This window comes from Callorhinchus milii, unplaced genomic scaffold, assembly GCF_018977255.1.
Source record: "Callorhinchus milii isolate IMCB2004 unplaced genomic scaffold, IMCB_Cmil_1.0 Scaffold12, whole genome shotgun sequence".
Classification (NCBI taxonomy): Eukaryota; Metazoa; Chordata; class Chondrichthyes; order Chimaeriformes; family Callorhinchidae; genus Callorhinchus; species Callorhinchus milii.
In genome coordinates this window covers 17805032-17827115 of record NW_024704753.1, presented here as the reverse complement: position 1 = coordinate 17827115, position 22084 = coordinate 17805032, and the positions used below count along the sequence as shown (strand labels likewise).

General features: G+C 42.5%; 1 protein-coding gene across 1 annotated transcript; it reads left to right on the top strand.

Annotated features, from left to right (window-relative positions):
• Positions 1 to 641: 641 nt before the first annotated feature.
• apeh (acylaminoacyl-peptide hydrolase) lies at positions 642 to 21763 on the top strand. Its single transcript, XM_042339551.1, has 22 exons — positions 642 to 742; positions 3486 to 3615; positions 4099 to 4225; positions 4873 to 4963; positions 5421 to 5496; positions 6087 to 6259; positions 7635 to 7772; positions 8345 to 8436; positions 9824 to 9864; positions 10873 to 10994; positions 11630 to 11690; positions 11833 to 11930; positions 12197 to 12248; positions 12416 to 12504; positions 13550 to 13688; positions 14618 to 14701; positions 15517 to 15597; positions 16259 to 16347; positions 16587 to 16777; positions 17857 to 17959; positions 18374 to 18480; positions 19644 to 21763. The coding sequence occupies exons 1-22, from the start codon at positions 722 to 724 to the stop codon at positions 19741 to 19743; spliced, it is 2205 nt and encodes a 734-aa protein (XP_042195485.1). The 5' UTR covers positions 642 to 721; the 3' UTR covers positions 19744 to 21763.
• The last annotated feature ends 321 nt before the right edge of the window (positions 21764 to 22084 follow it).

The window sequence follows — 22084 nt, the reverse complement described above, 5'->3', positions numbered from 1 at the left end:
ACAGTCACTACACTTGACGGTTATATTCTGCGAAGCGCTTCGACGTGTCGCGACGATGTGATAAGGCGCCGCCTCAAGTGCAGATTGGGATTACTACAATGATTAATATTATTATCAGTAATATTATTAATATTACTATTATTACCACTGATATCATCAGTGATGTTATTATTATCATTAATATTATTACCGTTATTGATAATATTATTATGAATGTTATTATTATGAATAATATGGTTAATATGAGTATTAATGTCATGACTATTATTATTATTATCATTAATATTATACCCTGAACCTTCACCCCAGTGAATGTGTGTGGGGGGCGGGGCGAGACGAGGGGGGCGGGGCGAGAGGGGGGCGGGGCGAGAGGGGGGCGGGGCGAGAGGCGGGGGCGGGGCGAGGGGAGCGGGTGACGTGGCAGAGGCAGGGGGCGGGGCCAACTCCTCGGGCGCAACCATTAGCGCCGCCTGAGGTGAGGGGTGAGGTCAGGAACAACCCCATCGCGAACAGCGCAGAAATTATAGAAAAAAACAAACTAAAAGTCAACAAAGACCGCGGAACAGCGCGGGTGTGTGTGTGTGTGTGTGTGTGGCGGGCCATAGAGGGTTTGTGGTGGTGGTGGTGGTGGGGAGGTGTGTGAGTTCCCCCCCTCCCGGGGAGTGAGGGGTGTGAGTGAGTGACGAGTGAGTGGTACAGTCGGCGCGGGGTGACGGTAACCATGGCGGCGCCGGGCTCCGAGGTAAGGGACTGAGGGGAAAATGGCGCCTCTCCCCCTCCCCCCCTCACTCTCCCCCTCACTCTCTCTCTCCCTCCCCCCCCTCTCACTCACTCACTCACTCACTCTCTACCCCCCTCTCTCTCTCTGGGGGAGAAGCTCCTCCTCCCCCCCCCACACACACACACAGGGCCCCGGGCCTCAGGCTTCTTCTGGCACTTTCTTTCTCGCTCTCTCTGTCCCTCACTCACTCTCACTCTCTTTCTCTCTCTCTCTCCCTCACTCACTCACTCTCCCTCACTCACTCTCACTCTCTCTCCCTCACTCACTCACTCTCACTCTCTCTCTCTCTCCCTCACTCACTCACTCACTCTCATTCTCTCTCTCACTCACTCTCTCTCACTCTCTCCCTCACTCACTCTCACTCACTCTCTCTCTCCCTCTCTCACTCTCCCTCACTCACTCACTCTCACTCTCCCTCTCTCACTCTCTTTCTCTCTCTCCCTCCCTCACTCACTCTCACTCTCTCTCTCCCTCTCTCACTCTCCCTCACTCACTCACTCTCACTCTCTCACTCTCTTTCTCTCTCTCCCTCCCTCACTCTCACTCACTCTCTCTCTCCCTCTCTCACTCTCCCTCACTCACTCACTCTCACTCTCCCTCTCTCACTCTCTTTTTCTCTCTCCCTCCCTCACTCACTCTCACTCTCTTTCTCTCTCTCTCTCCCTCACTCACTCACTCTCATTCTCTCTCTCACTCTCTCTCACTCTCTCTCCCTCACTCACTCTCACTCTCTTTCACTCTCTCTCTCCCTCACTCACTCTCACTCTCTTTTTCCCTCTCTCTCCCTCACTCACTCTCTTTCACTCTCTCCCTCACTCGCTCTCTTTCACTCTCTCCCTCACTCACTCTCACTCTCTTTCACTCTCACTCTCTCTCCCTCACTCATTCTCACACTCACACTCTCATTCTCTCTCTTTGTTTCACTCTCACTCACTCTCATTCTCACACTCATTTTCACACTCTTGCACTCTCATTTTCTCTCACCCTCTCACTCATTCTCTCTCTCACTCTCACACTCATTCTCACACTCTCTCTTTCACTCTCACTCACTCACTCATTATCACACTCACTCCCATTCTCTCTCTCTCACTCTTCACTCACGCTCTCTCTTTCACGCTTTCACTCTCATTCTCTCACTCTCTCTCACTCGCTCTCATTCACTCACACACTCACACACACACACCAACTCACTCATTTACTCTCATTCGCTCACACACTCTCGGTCGCTCACTCACTCACTCACTCAAACAATCTCATTCTTATTAAATCTGTATCTTTAATTAATTCCTGTGATACAGAAACGATGTTCCTCAAGTGATTCACTCCTGAAATAAAACATAAATCACTTCAATCCACGACTGTTTGTTTGTGGGGACGCTGCTGTGCGCAATCGGCCGTCGCGTTTCGCTCCCCCCCGAAAAACACACAGTCAATTCACTTTACAGTGTATTCTGTGAAGCGCTTTGAGACATCTCGAAGACGTAATCAGGCGCTGTATCAAATGCCAGGATTACTGTGTTATAAATTTGCCTCTAATGGAACATATTAGAGTTCCATTGGAGGCAATTCCAAGCAGAGTTTGATTCCCGGCCGGGCGGATACCTCGGGCAAGTTTCCTCACTCCACCCACCTGATAATCCCTCAAGAAAGAAACAATAATAATTTGGTCACTTCAATTCACGACCGTGGGACGCTGCTGAGCTCAATCGGCTGCCGCGTTTCGCCCACAAAATATACAGTCATTTCGCTTTACGGTATATTCTGTGAAGCGCTTTGAGACATCTCGGAGACGTGATAAGGCGCTGTATCAAATGCGAGGATTATTATTATTATATTTGTTTGCATGAAAAGCTAAAATGGGTCATATTGTCAATGAGGTAGACTCCACTTTGAACAGCTTCACCCTCCGAAATTGGCTGATAAGGCAATCCACTGGTGTGAAGACATTTTTAACTTGAATTTAATCACTGCAAACACGCTGCTTTAGTTGGAAAGATGGTACTGCACTCGAAACTGCCTCTGCCCAGTCAAACAGTCTGCCAGCACTTCGCCATCTCGCCTTTTACTGGAAAAACTGTCACTTATATAAAGTGGCTGTAGAGCAAGAACCAGAGCCATGAGGAGAGATGGGATGAAAATTGAAAGGTGGAGAGGAATTAAGGAATCAATAGCACCAAATTGAGAAATTATTTAGTCATCTCACTCAGAGAAATTGCAACCTCACACATTGGTACAATTTCCATGTTAGTCCATTTGGGGGGGTGCGGGGGTCAGGCTTTTAGGTATGCGCTTGAGCCTTTTGAGTATCAGGGAAACAAATTGCTGTGAGCTCAAAACATTTAATATTCATAATAATCCTTGCATTCGATATAGCGCCTTATCAAGTCGCTGAGACGTCTCAAAGCGCTTCATAGAATATACTGTAAAGTGGATTAACTGTATATTTTCTGAACAGCAGTGTCCCACAACTCATGGATTGAGTGACCAAATTATAATTATTTTTTCCTTATTAAAAACTTAACACTGTGACATTGATAATGTATGCTTTTATGCAGCAACGATGAAATTGAGGGATAGGCAGTCACCTGTAAAGGGAAGCTTGAGAAGGTTATGTCGTCTGAATGGATTTCTATGATGGATGGATGGCTTGAGGACAAACTACTTTATCCAATGAATAAAGGAAATTCTATTCTCTTCCTTGGAGGTGCTGACTGATTCCGAGGATATTGCTGGGATCTACAGAGAATTGAGCAGGTTCCCATTCCTGGCCAAAGCGTGCATTGGACCCGAGGTCATTTCCCAGTATGGTGGGAAATACTGCAATATCCACACAGGTATGTACAGTCAGGAGGAAGGAACGTTACTGTGTAAGAGCACATCGGAAAATTTAAATTCTGTGCAGCGACGACTGCTTCGGGGTTAGACTTGATTGAGGTCCTTTTCATACAAACTTAAACTTTTTGTGTATCGGAAAGGTTAACGTGATTTTAATTGGATGGATGTCGTACTTCTATTGCATGTAGTTGCTACGTTTAAGTTCTTAATCAGTGGCGGACATCTGTGTAGATTCTTTTTAGAGGATTTCATTTCACAGGTACCGCGAAATTGCGTTTTTTTTCTGCTGACTACTGTCACGGTTACGAAGTATTGCAGAGCTCACCAGAAAACCTGCCCCTTAAGATAAATCCTTGCTGTAGACAGTAATAGAGAGGAACGGATCATGTAAATGTACAAAAAGCCTGATCAGAGTAATCTCTTCAGTGTGTGAGAGTTCAAGGAAAAAAAGACCTTTCTGTTCATTTGTCGTTCTGCTCTAGAATGGACGCAGAGGGACCTGGAGCGAGTCGAGCGGGTGAATTTCTGTCGGCAGTACATCATATTCTACGATGAAAATTCCATTGTGTACACCGGCCCTTCAGGAAACTGCACTGAGCTACAGAGCGAGTAAGTGAAGCAATAGTTACATGCAATAACTTCAACACACTGAAGTGCTTTGAGACGTCTCGAAGACGCGATATCAAAGTTGCTATATCAAATGCAAGGATTATTATTAGTATTGTCATACATTTGACTCTGCACCACACGATCTCGGAGAGTGTTCCATTCCCGGGTGCCAACATCCCCAACTAGACGATCACAGCATTCAACCGGAACACTGCTGTACACTGTCACAGCTCTTTACAGTGTATTCGGTGAAGCGCTTTGAGGCATCTCAACAACGTGACAAAGCCCTATATCAAATGCAAGGATTATTATAATGCTGATAGAAAGAAAAGCTGTAGTATTGACACTTACTGGTAAATAATTTGATTGCTTATAAAATAAAATAATTTTAGGCAGGCTCTTGTGCCACTGGATTCCTCAAAGTATTCAATGAGGTATAAATATATATCTTGCATCGATACAGGACCTACAATATCATACATCCCATTGTACCCACAAATGCAAGGAGTTTTTTTAACCTCACAATGTAGTAGAGATGCTTCCAGTGAAATATATCACATGGATCCTGTAACAGGATAATTAGTGTGTTTGCAGTGCTCTGTTTACATTAAAAAGGATATTATTTTGTTCTTACTTTTGACCCGTAGGTTGTTGAGCAGAGAGTCGCCATCTGGTTCTTTAAGGGCTGTTCTACGGGAGCATACCAACAAGAAGGGAGAGGAAAAGCAGTTTCTGGAGGTACCTATTATTATTATTATTATTACTATTACCTACCTAATTGCAGCAGAATATTGGTTTGTTATAAAGCTCAACTCTGGAACTCTCTCCCTCAATCCCTCCGCCTTACTCCTCCCTCCCCACGTTCAAATCCCACCTAAAGACCTTCCTTTTTGATCGTGCTTATGGTAGTTTTGACAGTGTCTCCATCCCCATCTTACAGCAGTATAAACACAGTGGGTGTAAAGTGATCTTCGGGCAGCCCAAGTATATCTAAGGGACATTTGGTTTCATGTTATTAAACAGTGGATTGAATGGTCAGGTATTTAATATTTAAAATGAATACCCATGGACATTCATGGAACTCTAAAATCCGGTGTTAAGCAGCCCCGCCACTAATTATTCTTATTGAGACTATAAAGTATCATTGTTTGTTTGCTACCTGTGAAAAAACATGTGGCTGTTCTTACTTATACAGATCTGGAACAGAAACTCAAAGGAGAAGAGCATAGACCTGACTAGCCTTGACAAACATGGCAAGGTGTATGAAGATGGTATGACATGAACACGTTCAGTTCCAAAACATCGGTGCTTAGCTTCTGAGTCAACAGGAGAAACAGCCGAGATAGTTTGGATATTAATTGAGGCAAAGTTGGGAAGTTTACCATTTTATCCTCCTTTGCAGCAAAAGCAGGAAACCATCAGACTCTTATATAGCCAAGGCTAAAAATAGCGCTGATAACATGGAACAGGGAGAAGAAAAGAGCATGTTACTCTTGTTCGAGAGGATTGAGCACGAAAAACATATCTGCCTCAAAATGTTTGCACTGTGGTTTGTAAATTTAGCTTAACATTAAATATGATGGTGACATCCAGTGGTGGAATATCAATGCTGCACCAATCTGCTCTGTTATGTTGACAGATTGGCTAATTAGAGAAATTTTCAGATGTGCTCGGAGTCTTCTTCAGACTCCGCCACTCTCAAGCACTCCAGGATGCTACCTCGCGCGAAGGACGCTATATGAATGCAAGTTGTCATTGCCGTTGTTGTTTATAGTCCCCATACAGTGTTGTAATATTCTTTTAATATGACCCCTGTTTTGCCTCCCCCCTCCCCACCATCCTCACCCATCAACTCACCTAGGTCAGTTCGGCTGCCTTGTGTGGTCTCACTCCGAGTCTCACATTCTCTACATCGCTGAAAAGAAAAGACCGAAAACGGAATCGTTCTTCCAGAGCAAATCCGAGTTGCGTGTGAACGACGAGGACGAAGACTGCGTCAAACAGACTGCGGAGAGAAGGGAGAAACCGTTGAAGGTACAGTACAACAAACAACTTGCATTTATGTAGCTTCCCTCATGCAGGGCAGCATCCTGGAGCGCTTTAGGCTATTCTCATGTAATATCGACTGGTTTTTGCACGACCCAGTAGAGATTAGAGTTCAGAACAGGAGATGGGATAGGAGGGAGAAGATCAAGTTAGTGCAAATTGCTGCTGTTTATTGAGATTCAATACTGATAGAGGGTGAGGAATCAATCATGAAGTCCTTGGAGAGGATGACAGCTTTATGGTGTGCAACAGTGGTGGCATTTACAGCGTCAGTCAGAGCAGTTTGGGTTTCGGATACCCAATTAATCGTTTCTTTCATTTAGTTTTAGTGAGAGTTTTGTTTTAGAAAAAACTTCCTTTGATAGGAAAGGAAATCATGAAACCTCCCTCATCCTTCAACTGAAGGTACAGAGTCTTTTTGGAAGCCATAAGAATATCATTTGTACTTACGCAAGGATTATTATGTAGCATCATCGTGAAGGAGATGAATAATCAGCAGTAAATCTCTGAATTGCATTACTGACCCATGAAAGATCATTCAGTGAAGATTCACAAAACTTAGCTGAATGTAACTAGACAAGTTCCTGTCAACTAAAAATATTTAAGGTCCTTAATTTGAGAGATGGACATATCAAAGGGATTTTGTAGTAATTGCGTGGACTGATCTACTGCTGCCTGAATCCATTATTTATGATAGATATACAGGCTTGATGGATCTGTTCAAAGATAATGTTCCCAAGATTGCAATTAAGACTGGAAACCCGTCCTTTGGTAGAATATTTTTGTATCCATTTATCTTTATAATCTTCTATTACATTCCCAGTCAGATGTTGCTTCTATCATTTTATAAAGCAGCTAATCAGTATGAGATCCTTTGATGGATCTGACTGCTTTGATTTTGCTCGTGAGAACAGACTAGAGGGCATAATTTTAACATTAAAAGCCTAAAATGAGAGTCTAGATTAAGAGCAATGCTATCTCCTAGGGAGTAGTACATCTGTGGAAAAGACTTACACCCTGATCCAGTGATTCCTTTGAAAAAACAATGGAGTGGTATCTTTTGTGAATGGCATTGGAGGATATATAGAGATAGGCATTATTATTAATAAAAGTAATCCTTGCATTTGATACAGCGCCTTATCACATCTTCGAGGCGTCTCAAAGCACTTTGCAGAATACACTGTAAGTGAATTGACTGTGTATTTTGTGAGTGATAGTTAGTTTGCATGCTGTACGACGTACAAACTCAGTGCTCTAGAAGTTACGAGTCACTAAGCTTAAGTTGAGATATGAAACATCAGTCCGGTTGGGTAAGTCCATGGCAGTTTCAGTTGAACCTTTAACTTGCTTTTTTATCTTACAGGGCGATCAGTTTGTGTATTGGGAGGATTGGGGAGAAGCCTTGGTGAACAAGAGCATCCCTGTCCTGTGTGTCCTGGACATTGAGAGTAACAATATCTCTGTATTGGAGGGGATACCTGAACACACATCACCTGGGCAGGTTTGTGCGTTGTTTAATATATGCTTCCCCCCCCCCCCCACCATAATAAACCAGAAGCCATCTTTCTGAACCTGACTCTAATAGAGTTTCTTTTTCGAATGTAAACAACAACTTTTCCGCCAAACACATCAGATTAACTTTACGCAATGAATCTGCTGCTCCAGTAATTCGGACACTTCTGCTGCAAGAACTATAATAATAATAAAAAAAATCTTGCATTTGATATAATGCCTCATCACGTCTTCGAGATGTCTCAAAGCGCTTCACAGAATACACCGTAAAGTCTAGTGACTGCATATATCATGGGCGAAATGTGGCAGCCAATTGCGCACAGCAGTGTCCCACAAGCAGTTGTGGATTGAGTGGCCAAATTATAATTATTATTTATTTCTGAAGCAATTATGACATTATTATTACTATTGCCTCCTTTCATTCTTTCTTTCTGAGTGCTTATACTGTTGTGAAATGGAGACCTTATAGCTTACTGCCTCTATCTTACCTCACGGGGATGTCTTCCTGACGTGAAACCTGCTATACAAACGTGATTTGTTGTTGTTATTTTTATGTTTCAGGCATTTTGGGCCCCTAATGACACTGGTATTGTGTTTGTCGGCTGGGGACATGAGACACAGCGTCTGGGCCTTGTTTTCTGCACCAACAGAAAGTAAGAGGAAACCTTTAAGCACAAATTGTCCATAATATAATGATAATAATCCTTGCATTTGATATGGCGCCTTATCATGTTTTTGAACATTCAAAGCACTTCACACAACATCCCGTAAAGTGAATTGACTATATTTTGAGGGCCAATCGCAGCAGTCAATTGCGCACAGCAGCGTCCCCACAAACAGTCGTGGATTGAGTAACCAAATTATTATTATTTAAAAAAAATTTGAAAAGATTATTAACCCCGGAAAAACGATCCGCCAATCGACTAACAACCGGGTTCCTATTTACTGGTAAGTGAATAGAGACGTGTGGAGTAAAGAAAACTTGCCCAACATTTCACCCTGCCTAGGAAACGAACTCAGGTCCTCTGGATTGCGAGGCATGTGCTCTAACTTCTGAGCTACAGGAATCCTAAAACTGTTAGGATCTCATTCTGAAAGAAATTGCAGCTGTGTTGAGTTATTTGATGAATCTCTGCAAAAAAATATTTCTGAAGATGCACCACTGCATCAGCATATCAAAATAACATATTATCTTGTAAGTTACATGATTTATCTATCTCATATTACATCGCTTTAGCCAACTTGATGATAACTAAATGGTGATATGGCCAATAGCCAAGATGAGAGACATTTCTCTTCATTAATATAACTAGAATAAGGTGCAATAATAATAAGTGCATTATAATGTCTGCAGCTGTGTTGCTCCAAAAGCTTATCTTTTTTAATAGATTTTTTTATATTATCTAACGTTTCACCCACAAAATATACAGTCAATTCACTTGACAGTATATTCTGTGAAGCACTTTGAGATGCCTCGAAGATGTGATAAGGCGCTATATCAAATGCAAGGATTATTATTATTATTATAAGATCTGGAAATGAAACCTCTGCTAATTTCTACTGACCAAATCTGCATTTGGTGTTATGACAACTTATTTTAAACATGACTCTGTTTGGCCCTGGGCACTTCTGGTTCCATTCCCTTATCTCTTTATTTATTCATTTATTTGAAATCTTCCATGATTTATTTTTCTGTTTATTTATCCTCTGGAGACTGATGATCCTTATTGAGTTTGTGTTATTTTATTCTTAAAGTTGACTGGAAAGAGCCTCGTGTCATACCTCGTGAATTAAGTATACAGTGATTTTTAAAAAAAAGAGTTGATTATGTAAAGGACAAAAATAAATCAACTGATGTTGTACTAATGAAATATTGTTCCCTCGACTTTTTCTATTTCCTTTTCCTGTCTTTACACACTTAAAACTCCCTCTATAATAGCAAGTACCCCACAAAAATCGTCTGTATAACACCCTTTCCTCAGAATATGTAGGGAACCTGTGCGTTTAATTTTTAATTAATAATATCATTGATTTATGTAGGTCTGGTCTGTACTATGTGGATCTGACAAGTGGTAACTGTGGTAAGTTCTCCTCTATGGTTTAGCTCCTTCTATTTTGCTGTTAATATTGTCTGTTTTGAGGTGCAATTTGTTTTCACAGCAGTAGAAGCAGAGAGCAGAGTCAATGGTTGCCTGAAGTCCTTACAGTCCCATGCACTCACAGTAGAATGTACGTCATACAATCGACTTGTATAGTACAATGTATTGGGGAGCGGAAAATAGCTGAGGTCACAACTATTGCAGCCCACACATTTGCACCTTCCAGCGGGGGTCACTGGATAGTGATCGCATGTGGGGAAATTGCCTGATCTTGTCTTTAACCCAGGGCACAGGGCCAGTTGTACTGCCCCCATACTCATCATAGAAACAGGAGGAGGCCATTCAGCCCCTCGAGCCTGTTCCGTCATTCCTATAAGATCATGGCTGGTCTGCACCTCAAGTCCAATTACTCGCCCTTGCCTCCTATCCCCCTTAATACCCTGGCCTAACAAATATTTATCCATCTCAGTCTTGAAGATGTGAATGGATCCAGCATCCACAGCCTTTTGGGGGAGAAAGAGAGTTCCAGATTTCCAGTATCCTTTGGGTGAAAAACTGCCTCCTGATTTCACTCCTAAATGGCCCCTTGTTCTGGATTCCTCAACCAAAGATCAGCTAGTTCACCACAGATTGAGGACTGAACCGTCACAGTCTTTTACTCAGCTACTCACTGGATGAATTTAGGCTCGCTGTGTGGTGGTAGCTTTAGAGAGCAGGCATTATCTTCATTAGCAAGATTTTGGCCGATTGTTTTCTTGTTTAGGGAGGGAAAACAGCCAGAGCAACATTTTCAGCACAATGACCTCTCGAGTAAGTAATGCAGTGATATTTAAATTTTGGTACCATTCCATCGATTAACTGCACTTGTTGGATTGACTTAAAAAAAATGTTTTCATTATGTGACAGCCCATAAAAAGATAAAAGAAGACAATCACACCCGTTATCCCAATTAGGTTTTCTTTTGTAATTGCGTGTTCCTCTCTCCCACAGTGGGGCTAACCTCCCAAGCCAATGCAGTCGTGTCTCCTCGGCTCAGTCCTGACAAGTGTCGGATTGTCTACCTTGAAAGAGAAGCAGGTGGACCCCACCACCAGTGCTGTAGACTCCGCATGGTGAGTGTTTGACTGGGTTAAAAAAAACGCCAGGACGGGTTATGCTGGTGGCTCAGGATATTTATTCCGTCAGTAACTCAACCGTACAGAGAGGTTTGATAGCTGACCTGACCTGAGTTCATTGATCAAGCGCTTTGAGACGTTTCAACAACGTGATAAGGCGCCATATCAAATGCAAGGATTATTATTATTTATTATCTCTGCCAGGGTCGCATTACAACACCCAACAACTGCATTTAAATAGCGCCCCTTCACACGAGGTAGCGCCTTGGAGGGCTTCACAGTGGCAGAGTCTAACAACGAGCGAGGGGGAGAGGGTGGGTAGAAGAATCTGGCCATAAGTAAACTAATCTGGGCCTGGTGAATCACTTTAAAAAAGTAGTAAATCTCGCTCAATGTTGGAATTTATCCAACAGAATCCAGAATTTTTCTTCATGGAAGAAGTGCTCAATTTCAAAAGGTTTGAGTAATGATAATGTGCTCTCTGTAAGTCCACTTTTAAAAAAAGGATGTTGGAGATGTTCCGGGGATTAAAACGCACCCTAGTATCTGTCAGTATATGTTGTCAGTAAACAACCGCAGCATCCCTCATCTCTGTATCCTCATTTGTTTAAGAAAAATGTGTTCTTTTACAGTACGACTGGTACACGAAAATAACCTCCACTGTGGTGGACATAGTCAATCGACCGACTGAAGGTATGTGACATAAACAGCAGTTGTAAAAAAAAATATTGGAGGATTCACAGTGAAGTAATTATGATAATGGAGAAGATGACACATTCTAGACTGTACTTGGATCACTTGGCACTGAGCTTCTTGGTCTGTGATGGGTTTTCAGATGGATTTACTGGCATTTACTCTGGGAGTTTGGCTCAGAACTGCTGGACGATGAACAGCCAGCGTCTACTCATCGACACGCAACAGAACAGCAGAAAGGTAACTGAATCGACAGCGCGCAACAAGTTGGAAACAGCAAAAATATTAGGGTGGGAATGTGGAATATGAGTAGCTCCTGGGGATGAGAAACAACATTTTTAGGGCTAGGTTCTTCATGTGCGCATCCAAGAGCAAGATGTTAATTCAACCACAGGGATGATCGACTGAACAGTGCTAAGTTCTGTAATCATATATCTATCTATCTGCAGTCAGGTATCTAGTTTCAAGCACAACGATCACTGAATCCTATGCCTTTCCCTCCTCAGGATCTCTTTGTAATAGATATTGCGACAGGATCCATCACATCGCTCACCAGCAGTAAGTCACTTGTGAAGACAACTCAACGTTTTCTCAAAAGAATCTTAATTACGACGACTGCATTACGGTTTATATTAACGCATCAATATCACCTGTAGGTTTATGTAGCACTTTTCTAGAACCAACAAAGGCTTCAGTAACTCTCAATTCCACTTGTTGTGTTGCAGGTTCTGAGATTGGGAGCTGGACCCTGCTGGACATTCAACGCGACATAATGGTAGTCAGTTGTTCAGCACCTAACTGCCCCCCATGTCTGGTAAGATTGTCGTTAGCAGAAGTTCCATCCAGTTCCGTCCTTGATCAATATTAAAGGAGGCCATCTCATTAGTATCTGTCATGGGTTGTGGACTAGCTACGTGAGGGGCAGTTGTGTTGGTTCTTTTCCAACTCCCAACGATTTGCATCTATGTAGCGTCCCTCAGGCAGGGTAGCGTCCCAGAGCGCTTGACAGAGATGGAGCACGACGCTGAGCCGGGGGGAGGTGGGGGATGACCGTAGGCACGGTCGAATAGGAAGGTCTTCGGGCGTGATCTGAAGATTGGGAAAGTAGGGGCGAGGTGGAGGGATTCCAGGGTTCCGTTTTCTCTCCAAAACTTCCTCTGTCGAAGGGGAAGCGTAGAAGAGCTAGCCACAGTAAAGATGTGTAAGGCCATGTGATAGAATGACTGGCAAACTGATACTGAGATTCTTCAGTCTCTGTCCTATTGATGATTAAGTGGTCCTCTGGTTTAATGGACCTAGTTTACATAAGTTGAAATGAATCTTCGGCAATTGCAGCTGCATTTTCTCACTTCGTCTCTCCTCTGAGTCGCTCCCAACGTCCTTATATTGATTATCTGTAGATATCTTGTGTCCTTTCCTTAATTCATGTCTTATGAGCGTGTGACACTGAAGGAACAATCACAACATTGCAATCTGTAGATCATCCATTTCGTGATGACAGTTCACAGTGAACACCGGGAAGTTAATGATTGTGCTCTTATTACTGCAAGTTCATGTAGAATCCAATTGCGGTCAATGAGATGGCAGTGCTGTGGCTGTTATCTGATTTCATACATTATACATCTTCCTTAAGAGCTGGAATCGTAAAGCTATTTTCGTGCATTTTTTCAAGTTACTATTTTAAAATTGCATTTTTTCATCTTTATTAATTGCCGAACTTCAAGGGCTATTGTTTCTGTCATACTTTCCTGTCTGTACTCGCTTTGAAATTGTGCAGAAAGTGTAATTTGTTCCTATTTGTACATTGTGTTAAGTGAATGTAATAGAGGCCCTATCAGACAGTTGTTTCTTTCCTGTAGAAAGTAGGCATCCTTCCAGCTGCAGGAAGCGAGCAAGAGGTTACCTGGGTAGCATTAGATGAAGCCGAACGTTTACCTGACATAGAGTGGCAGATCCTAACTTTCACACCTCCGTGTGGACAGGAACATCCTAAGTTCCGTAAGTCAAGGCTTCCGTTAACTTGTCGCTTTGCATTTGTACTCGTGCTGTTTTCTATTTCATCCGTTGATCTAACATTTGTTTCCTTTCTTCGATGTATTTATTTCTTAATTTCCATTCATTTCCAGTTGTTATTTTTGGGCTTTGACTTCATGTTCAAATCCCTTCACTCTCTGGCACCTACCTCTCCCTACCTCTTCGACCTCCTCACTCCCCAATCCACCACCAGGCTACTCCGCTCGACTGGCACCGGTCTCCTGCTCATCCCTTGCGCCCTCCGCCCCACCATCGGAGGTCACGCTTTCAGCCATTACACCCCAAAACTATGGAACACTCTCCCTCAATCTCTCCGCCTTGCCCACTCTCTCCCCTTTTTCAAGCACGCAATAACGGGTTTGTCAGCTTTTTTTTCTCCTTCCTGATATGACAGGGTCAAACACGCTGTTTCTCACACCAGCAAGCTTTTAATTCAGCAAGTCACAACAGTGCATATTGTAGACCAGTGGGGGAACTGACAGATTTACCACAGGGTGATGGCAAATTCAGGCACCCAGCAGAGCTGCGACTGTGAAATGATAGATATGCATGAGTCGATGCATGAATTGGCCACGTTTTCACCTTTGATTTCAGTCGTCTTGGCAAAATAGGGGAGAAAAATGCTGACTTATATTGCAGCTCCAGTGCTTAATACTGCCTCAAAGATCATAGGGCAAGAAATACAGACATGGCCATAAATTTGTAATGGTAAAGTCAGATTTAACCAGGTTAGACATTGCTGACATAGAATAGCTGAGATCTGAGAGAGGACAAAACTAGTTGATGAGCTGTAATGTTGACCTTTATTAAGACTGCAAGTCTTTGGTCTTGCAGATAGATTTAAACCTTCATCTTTGTCGTAAATCAGTTTGTTTTGTTTGCTTTTCATCCAGCTGCCATGGATTTTGAAGTTGTTCTGTTAACACCAGAGAAGGGGAAGGAAGGCTCCCTCCCTCCACTTGTTGTCTCTCCACACGGTGAGTGAAAATGGTGAGGTGTAGAGCCGCAGAAATGAGATGGTGCGGAGTGAACGGGGAATTGAGACATCGTCTTGTGAAGTGATGGAATCGTGTGATCGTTATGCATCCCTTCCTTGTAGGCTGGAAAGCTTCATGTGTTACTGTATCTCAGTGCTATAAAGTTAGGATTGATAGGCACGTCCTCTGACGATCAACACAAATCTCTGAAAAGCAGCAACACTGAGAATTAGCCATTTTCACTCTTAGTATTTGTGGTATTTCGCAGTTTCATAGATTTCTTTCCTTTCTAAAAAAACTACTGAATAATAATCACTGTATTCAGGCTCGTGAGACAAAGATTTAGCTGTATTGCGCAGGATTACTACATTGGATCCTTTGTCTCCTCTCCCTTGCTGAATCTTAGTCCTTCTTTGTCAACAAGGACCAATGTAATCTCATGCCAATGATCTGAAACAGAGATTGTTTTATAATATATAGTCATCAATGCTTCCACTAGAGAGGAATCTTAAACTTAACCTCAGATCACTCTTAAGAATTGAATGTCTCTTCATAGAGGATGCATGGGGTGAGAGAAGTGACCAGAATACTTTGCCTTTATTGTGCTTTATTAGCAGAATGGCCAAGTGATGGCAAGTAAAGGGGGAAAGGGTAGCACTGGGTAATTTGGCTACAAAATTGAAGTTACTTTTCAATAAATCTCATGAAGCGCTTTGAGATGTCCTCCCAATTTGAAAAATGCTATATCAAATGTAAGGATTATTTATTATTATTATTATATTGCTGGTAGACTAACACTTAGTTTTGTTGTGCAGGTGGACCACACTCAGTATTCACAGCAGAATGGATGCTCTATCCCATTGCTCTCTGCAAGCTAGGATTTGCTGTGTTGCTGGGTAAGTAATTCACGAGCTGAACCAGTGGTAAACCGCAAACTACCTTCGTAATGTCAGCCTCGATCATTTTTGGGTGCTCCTGAGCAAACGTGGAGCTGGGTAATAGGGGTGGGAAACAAAATCAGGAAACAAGTTAACTCACATTGCTCTGCGTGCCTCCTAGTGGCTATTTCAAGTGTTAGTACTTGCACTATCCAGGTAACATCAGGGTCCTTTTAGAATCGGAGTGTCCCGCGGTTAAGCTTTCCCAAGAAAATTGATTTTTTTAAAAAAAATAAACTATAGTAGAACAGAACTGATGGGTTCAATTAGAACCAATCGAAGTATAAACATGAATTATAATCACAAATCATTGCATCATTTCTTAAGGTTGTGCTCCAAAGGGCATGCTAACATTACTGAGCAATCTGAAGGAAATGAAAACCCAAAATCTATTTCGCCCACAGTCAATTCACTTTACAGTGTACCCTGTGAAGCGCTTTGAGACGTCTCGAAGACGTGATAAGACGCTGTGTCAAATGCAAGGATTATTATATCCATAAGATATAATTCAAGAGAATTGTGTTGTGTTTGATGGGAGATTGCTTTACCAAGGATGAGGAGAATCTGAAGTGCAGAGTAGCGAGTCATGTAAATCTGACTGACGGCCTTTATCTTGCAGTGAACTACAGAGGCTCAAGTGGGTTTGGGCAGGACAACATTTACTCACTGCTTGGCAGGATAGGAAGCCAAGATGTGAAGGATGTGCAGGTAACAAACTGGGCACTTCCGGGAGCAATACTCCCTTCAAAAAAAAAAATAATAATTTGATCACTCAATCCACGACTGTTTGTGGGTCGCCCACAAAATATAGTCAAATCACTTAACGGTATATTCCGTGAAGCGCTTTGAGACGTGTCGAAGACGTGATAAGTATCAAATGCAAGGATTATTATTATTATTTTCTGCTATTGAAAATATTCATCACAGAAACTTCCCTTTGGTTTCAGTATTCAGTGGAGCAGGTGTTGAAAATGAAATTGGCCGATCCTTCGAAGGTCTTTGTAACTGGAGGCTCACACGGAGGTTTTCTTGCCAGCCACTTGGTGGGACAGTATCCTAATTTCTACAAGGCCTGTGCCACGCTCAACCCAGTCATTAACATTGTCTCCATGTTGGCAACCACAGATATTCCAGACTGGTGGGTTGTAGACTTTGTTTTGTTGCCGAAATTTCTCTAAGCCATCATCATCATCCCTTTTGGAGGAGGCAGTTTAGTTTTTTAATATTAAAACCAATTATGAGAGCAATTAACTAGCCTTAATAGAAATAATATGGAACTATTTAAACATTAGTTAACATTAATATCCTGATATTGAGACTGAAGTGTTCCCGATCTAGTGTTTTTTGGACTCTGCCACCTTGCCTACCTTTACAATATTACTGTAAGGTTCCCTCCAGCTGTCCCAACAGAGGACATTAGCTCCAATCTAGGAAGAATATGGCTTGTTTGCTCCAGTGTGACAGTTCAATTTTGCTAACACCACCTGTGTCCTTTCTGAGTAAGATTGCAGTGTAAGCCTAGTCCGAACTAAGAACTTGTCCATGAGAGTGAAGGAGGGATCCGATCAGTCTCCACTGAATTCAACCTCCGAGGTGAAAGGACAGAGCATTGACCTACATCACCATAACATAACAACATGTAGGAGCAGGAGTAGGCCATTCGGCCCTTTGAGCCTGCCCCGCCATTCAATCTTGATCTTCTAATCTACTCCAGCTAACCATCCACTCTCACAACACATATCTTTCAAAATAATATGATATTCCCCTTAATGTATTGGCCTACTCTCCAAGGGTGAGGTCAAAGTGTAGACTTGATGGTAACTTAGCACATAAGAAATGCTAGACGAGAAAAAGACCAAGGTCCATCTAGTTTGCCTTCCACCTTCCTGGCGGTCGCATGCACATATGTCCCAAACTACGTCCCATAATGTTATTTCCTAAAAGAAAACGATCTAATCTGTGTTTGAAGGAAACAACACTTCTATGAATTTTATGTATTATTTTTTATTTGCAATTACTTACTGGAGCTTATTGCCTATGATAGACCTAAGAGAATAGGCAAAGAAACATCTTGTGTGAGCCAATAAGAGCTATACACTTGTCAATGTGAACGCTAAATTCAATAGTTCCCCTGCAATTTTGTGCACTTAATTGCTGTAATCGGAAATATGATTAAACCGTTGCAGCTATGTATTATTTTGTATACTTTTCCCCTAGGTGTACAGTTGAAGCTGGCTTTAATTATACAGTTGGTCAGATTCCTACCCCTCCTATCTTAGAGGCAATGTTGAAAAAATCACCAATTTCACACGCCTCTCAGGTAAGAATTGTATTATTTTTCCTCTGGTTCAAGTACATACAGTGTTTAGTAACGAACCGTAGGTCATTTCATTGCAACGCGGTTGCACTACTGCATGTTATTTTGACAATCAGTGAACAAAAGCACAATTTAAATGATGGATCTTGTGGCCAGATTTGCAACCGATGTGACCTTTGAAGATGGGGCTGTATCATAGACATGGCCCTGTCGCTCTCTGACTCCATGTTCACATCTAAAATGATTGCTATGAACCAACAAACATTGTAGTGCCCTTCCACGTGTTCCAGGCAGGAACAGGATGATGGAATTTATCCGTGACATTCCTTGTCTGATGGTATAGGCTTCTTGCTTGTGTGTTGTTGGTGGTTCAGTGTGAGAATTGACTTGTTCCTTCCCCATCTCTCTTTCCCACAGATAAAAACACCACTTTTAATCCTGTTGGGTGAGAAGGATAAGAGGGTTCCTCCCTCCCAGGGTCTCGAGCTCTATCGAACAGTGAAGGCCAGGGGCGGTGTTGTACGGTACGTCTGGGATAGAGCAGATGGAAGGAATTCCATATTATCAGTATCTTTTATCAACCTGTCCGCTCCCCCTGCTCAGCAGGCTCCGGCCTGCTCCACGTCCCCTGACCAGCCCGCCCCACCATCGACAGTCAGGCTTTCAGTCTCTCCGCCTACCCTTTGGAACTCCTTCTCACATTCCCTTTGCCTCATCCCCTCACTTGCCTCCTTCAAGGCATGTCTCAAGACGCTCCTTCGGCCACCCTCGCTGTCCTCCTGATCCCAAACCCCCTCCCCTGCTCGGGTCCAAATGTCCAGGACCTTGGGATGTCCTCCCAACGTGAAAAGCGCTACACAAATGTAATTTGATATTGTTTTGTGTCTATAATTGACCAGAATGAAAGAGTAAGAATGGGGTGAGTTACATTTATTCCATAAATATGCTGCATAAATATCACGATTAAGTTCCTTTGTGAATTGCAAGTTACAGATCATCGGCAAATATAAGGGACAAAGTACCTTGAATGTAGTTTAGACGTATGATGTGGCAGGTAATAATTCAAGTGAGCAGTTCTGATTGGGTCATAAAACTGCAAGTAATTTAGTGATTTATTGACAACTGGGGAATAAGGAGGTTGAATTATGCCCAAACTCTCCCGTCAGATGATATTTATATAGTTTGTTCTTAAATTTGGGAATGTTTGCTAAGTGCAAGCACAGTACAGAAGCATATGTAAGTGGGCAATAAAGATAGTGACATTTGATCTTCAGGCAAATGGCATTGCAAGGATAGCAAGACAATACCGTTTCTCCTTTAATATTGTTAGTTAGGCCCCCAGTGTCACTGCCTCGGGTTTCCAAGTCGGGTACAATACAGTCAGACTCGGAATAAAGTGGCCCTTCACTCCGTTTCAACGGTGTACCTCAATTCTTCATCAGAAGACACACCCGAATAGATCCCACATTCCCTTCGCCTCGCCCCCTCCCTCGCCACCTTCAAAGCCCGTCTCAAGACTCTCCTCTTCGACCGTGTCTTCGGCCACCCACCTACCTCTACCCTCCCTCCCTTATCCTAACCCCCCGCTCGAGTCCAAATCCCTGACTTTCCAGGTCCCGACGTGAAAGGCGCTGTGTAAATGTCGTTTTGTATTGTATAAAATGAGCTGAACCTTGTTATTTTGCAGGTTATTGTGGTATCCTGAAAACAACCACCATATTTCCAAAGTTGACGCTGAGGCCGATGTATTCATGAATATCGCTCTCTGGTTTGTTAACCGTCTCTAATCTTAACGCCCACTTCCCTTCATGCTCTCTCCCCCCCCACCACCACCCCCCACAATCACCACCATGTGATTCAAGACAAATTATTGTTGTGAAAATACGGTACAAGCAGCAGTCAGGAGTCGGTCAGAGCAGAGAGCAAAATGGACGGTCTCGCAGCTAAGATACCCAACAGTCCCCGTGTTTCTCTATCCTAGAATCGTATGTTTCATGTCAGGCATTTGTAGCCCACAGCTTAAGGCCACAGTTTGAGACCATTTTCAGACTGAATCAGTTCGTTATAATTTTACATGAACCGCACATCATTTAATGGACGTAAAACTTTAATCACCAGCTTTGTTTAAAGGCAACATCAATCAAACCGTATATTTTCCAAGATCTGAAGGACAACCTTGTTCTGACGACCCTCGCTGGAATGCGGGTTTACTTTTCCGACCTGACCTGAAAGTCAAAATCAAACATAAGTAAAATCTCATCATGGCCAAAAAAATATCCTGGTGGTCAAGTCATTACTTCGTATGTGCTGTGTGCATTCATCAAAAGCGCTGTCAATGTCACTCCTCACGAAGTAAATACTTGTGGTGTTTTCTGAACAAAATACACAACTGTGCAACGTGCAGAAAAGTGATGTCAGCTGTGATCTGATAACCAGGAGTCTGCCGTGCCTCTTATAACGTGGGGGGGGTGAGACATGGACCAAGGCAACCACTGTATAGAGATGTTTCCCTGTATATTCCAGACTCGGTTTCGCGCTGTTCGAAACGTTGGCATTTTTTTGTTCTTTCAAACACAGATTAGTTTTCCGTTAGGAAACAGCGTTATGGGATATAGGACATAGGTAGTTTGGGACATATGTGCATGTGACCGCCAGGAAGTTGGAAGGCAAACTAGATGGACCTTGGTCGTCTAGCATTTCTTATGTTCTTATTTTTCTGCTCTCTGGGATTACAAAAGGCCCCATCATGAGTATCACAGGACGAAGAGAGCCTCAGAAATTGTGCCTTTCCTTCCCTTTTTTAACTGGTGATGGGAAGAAATAGTTTGACCTGTGGATGTATATTTTTTAAACAGGTCACTGATATTACATAAAAAATTGCATGTCTTAATTTCCTTACAGGCTAAAAATGATAAGTGCAACCCATGTAGTGGCATAGCCATTTGCTCATAATTTTTTTAACCAACAGCAAGGAATAAGGAAATAATTCAAGGCTGTAATCTCCAGATTCAGGCAATCTTTAGTAATCCTCTCCAGTTTTGCTGTTGTGGCTCATAATCCCACTGAAACTCCTTGACAGGAATAAAGTCGGGTTCTTCCTGCAATTATTACGTGAAAGTGAATGCCAATACTGGCAATCTTCATCTGCCGTGTGACAGTATATCTATACTGACATTGTCTGCGCCCCCACCCACTCACCCATCCATCCAGACTAATTGCTATCTCATTCATTGCCAATAAAGACTTGACCTGTGCAGGTAAACTTCCCCACTTCCAAAATCAAATCTAGTGAAAAGCTGATGGGAATTGTGTCTTTTTCGACCTTTGCAATGACCCATCACTGTTAAAAACCTATAGATTTGTTTGTAAATTTTGCTGTTACGTACGGCAGTTTTACACACTGTTCAAGTCGAGCTCACCGTTCTTCCTGGTGCAACCCTCAATTCTAATGAAGTATTTTTCCAGATCAGTTTGCAGTGCTAATCTCCCATTCAGCATTAAAAAAGAGGGCAGAATCGACGTACCTACATACCCCAGAATATCACTGATCTGTTTTTTGTTATTGTTTTATTAAAACCGGGATTACTGCACCTAAATTCAGCTTTGTTTTGGTAACGGGCATAAGAATGAGCTGACACATTGGTATAAATGAATCCACCTTAAGGCTAAAACAAAGACTACGTCTNAAAAAAAATCTTTCACGAAATCTCAGCTGACATTTAATTTAAAACCTCTCTTTGTACAAATCTGATTCACGATTATAACTGATTGTATGGCCACCGAATAAAATCAAAATTATGTATCTTATGTGTGTTTTTGTGTTTTAGTTCATTCATTTAGTTTTATACTGAGCTATATCAAATGCAAGGATTATTATTATTATTAATAGGTCCCAACTGGACCTATTAAGCACAACATGGTCAATGCCCCAGTGACTGGTCTGCTCTTCTGTATCCCGCTGATGAGTCAGGCCGGCCGGTCTGTCATTAGCAGCGCTTTGGGAGTCCTGAGCGTACCCACCGTCTCAGGAACTCGGCAAATGAAAACTCACAAAGAGGATCAACTCGATTCTAATATTCTGTTGCCAGTTTTGTTAGCTTGGAGCCAACTCAGCCGGGAGTGCCCCCA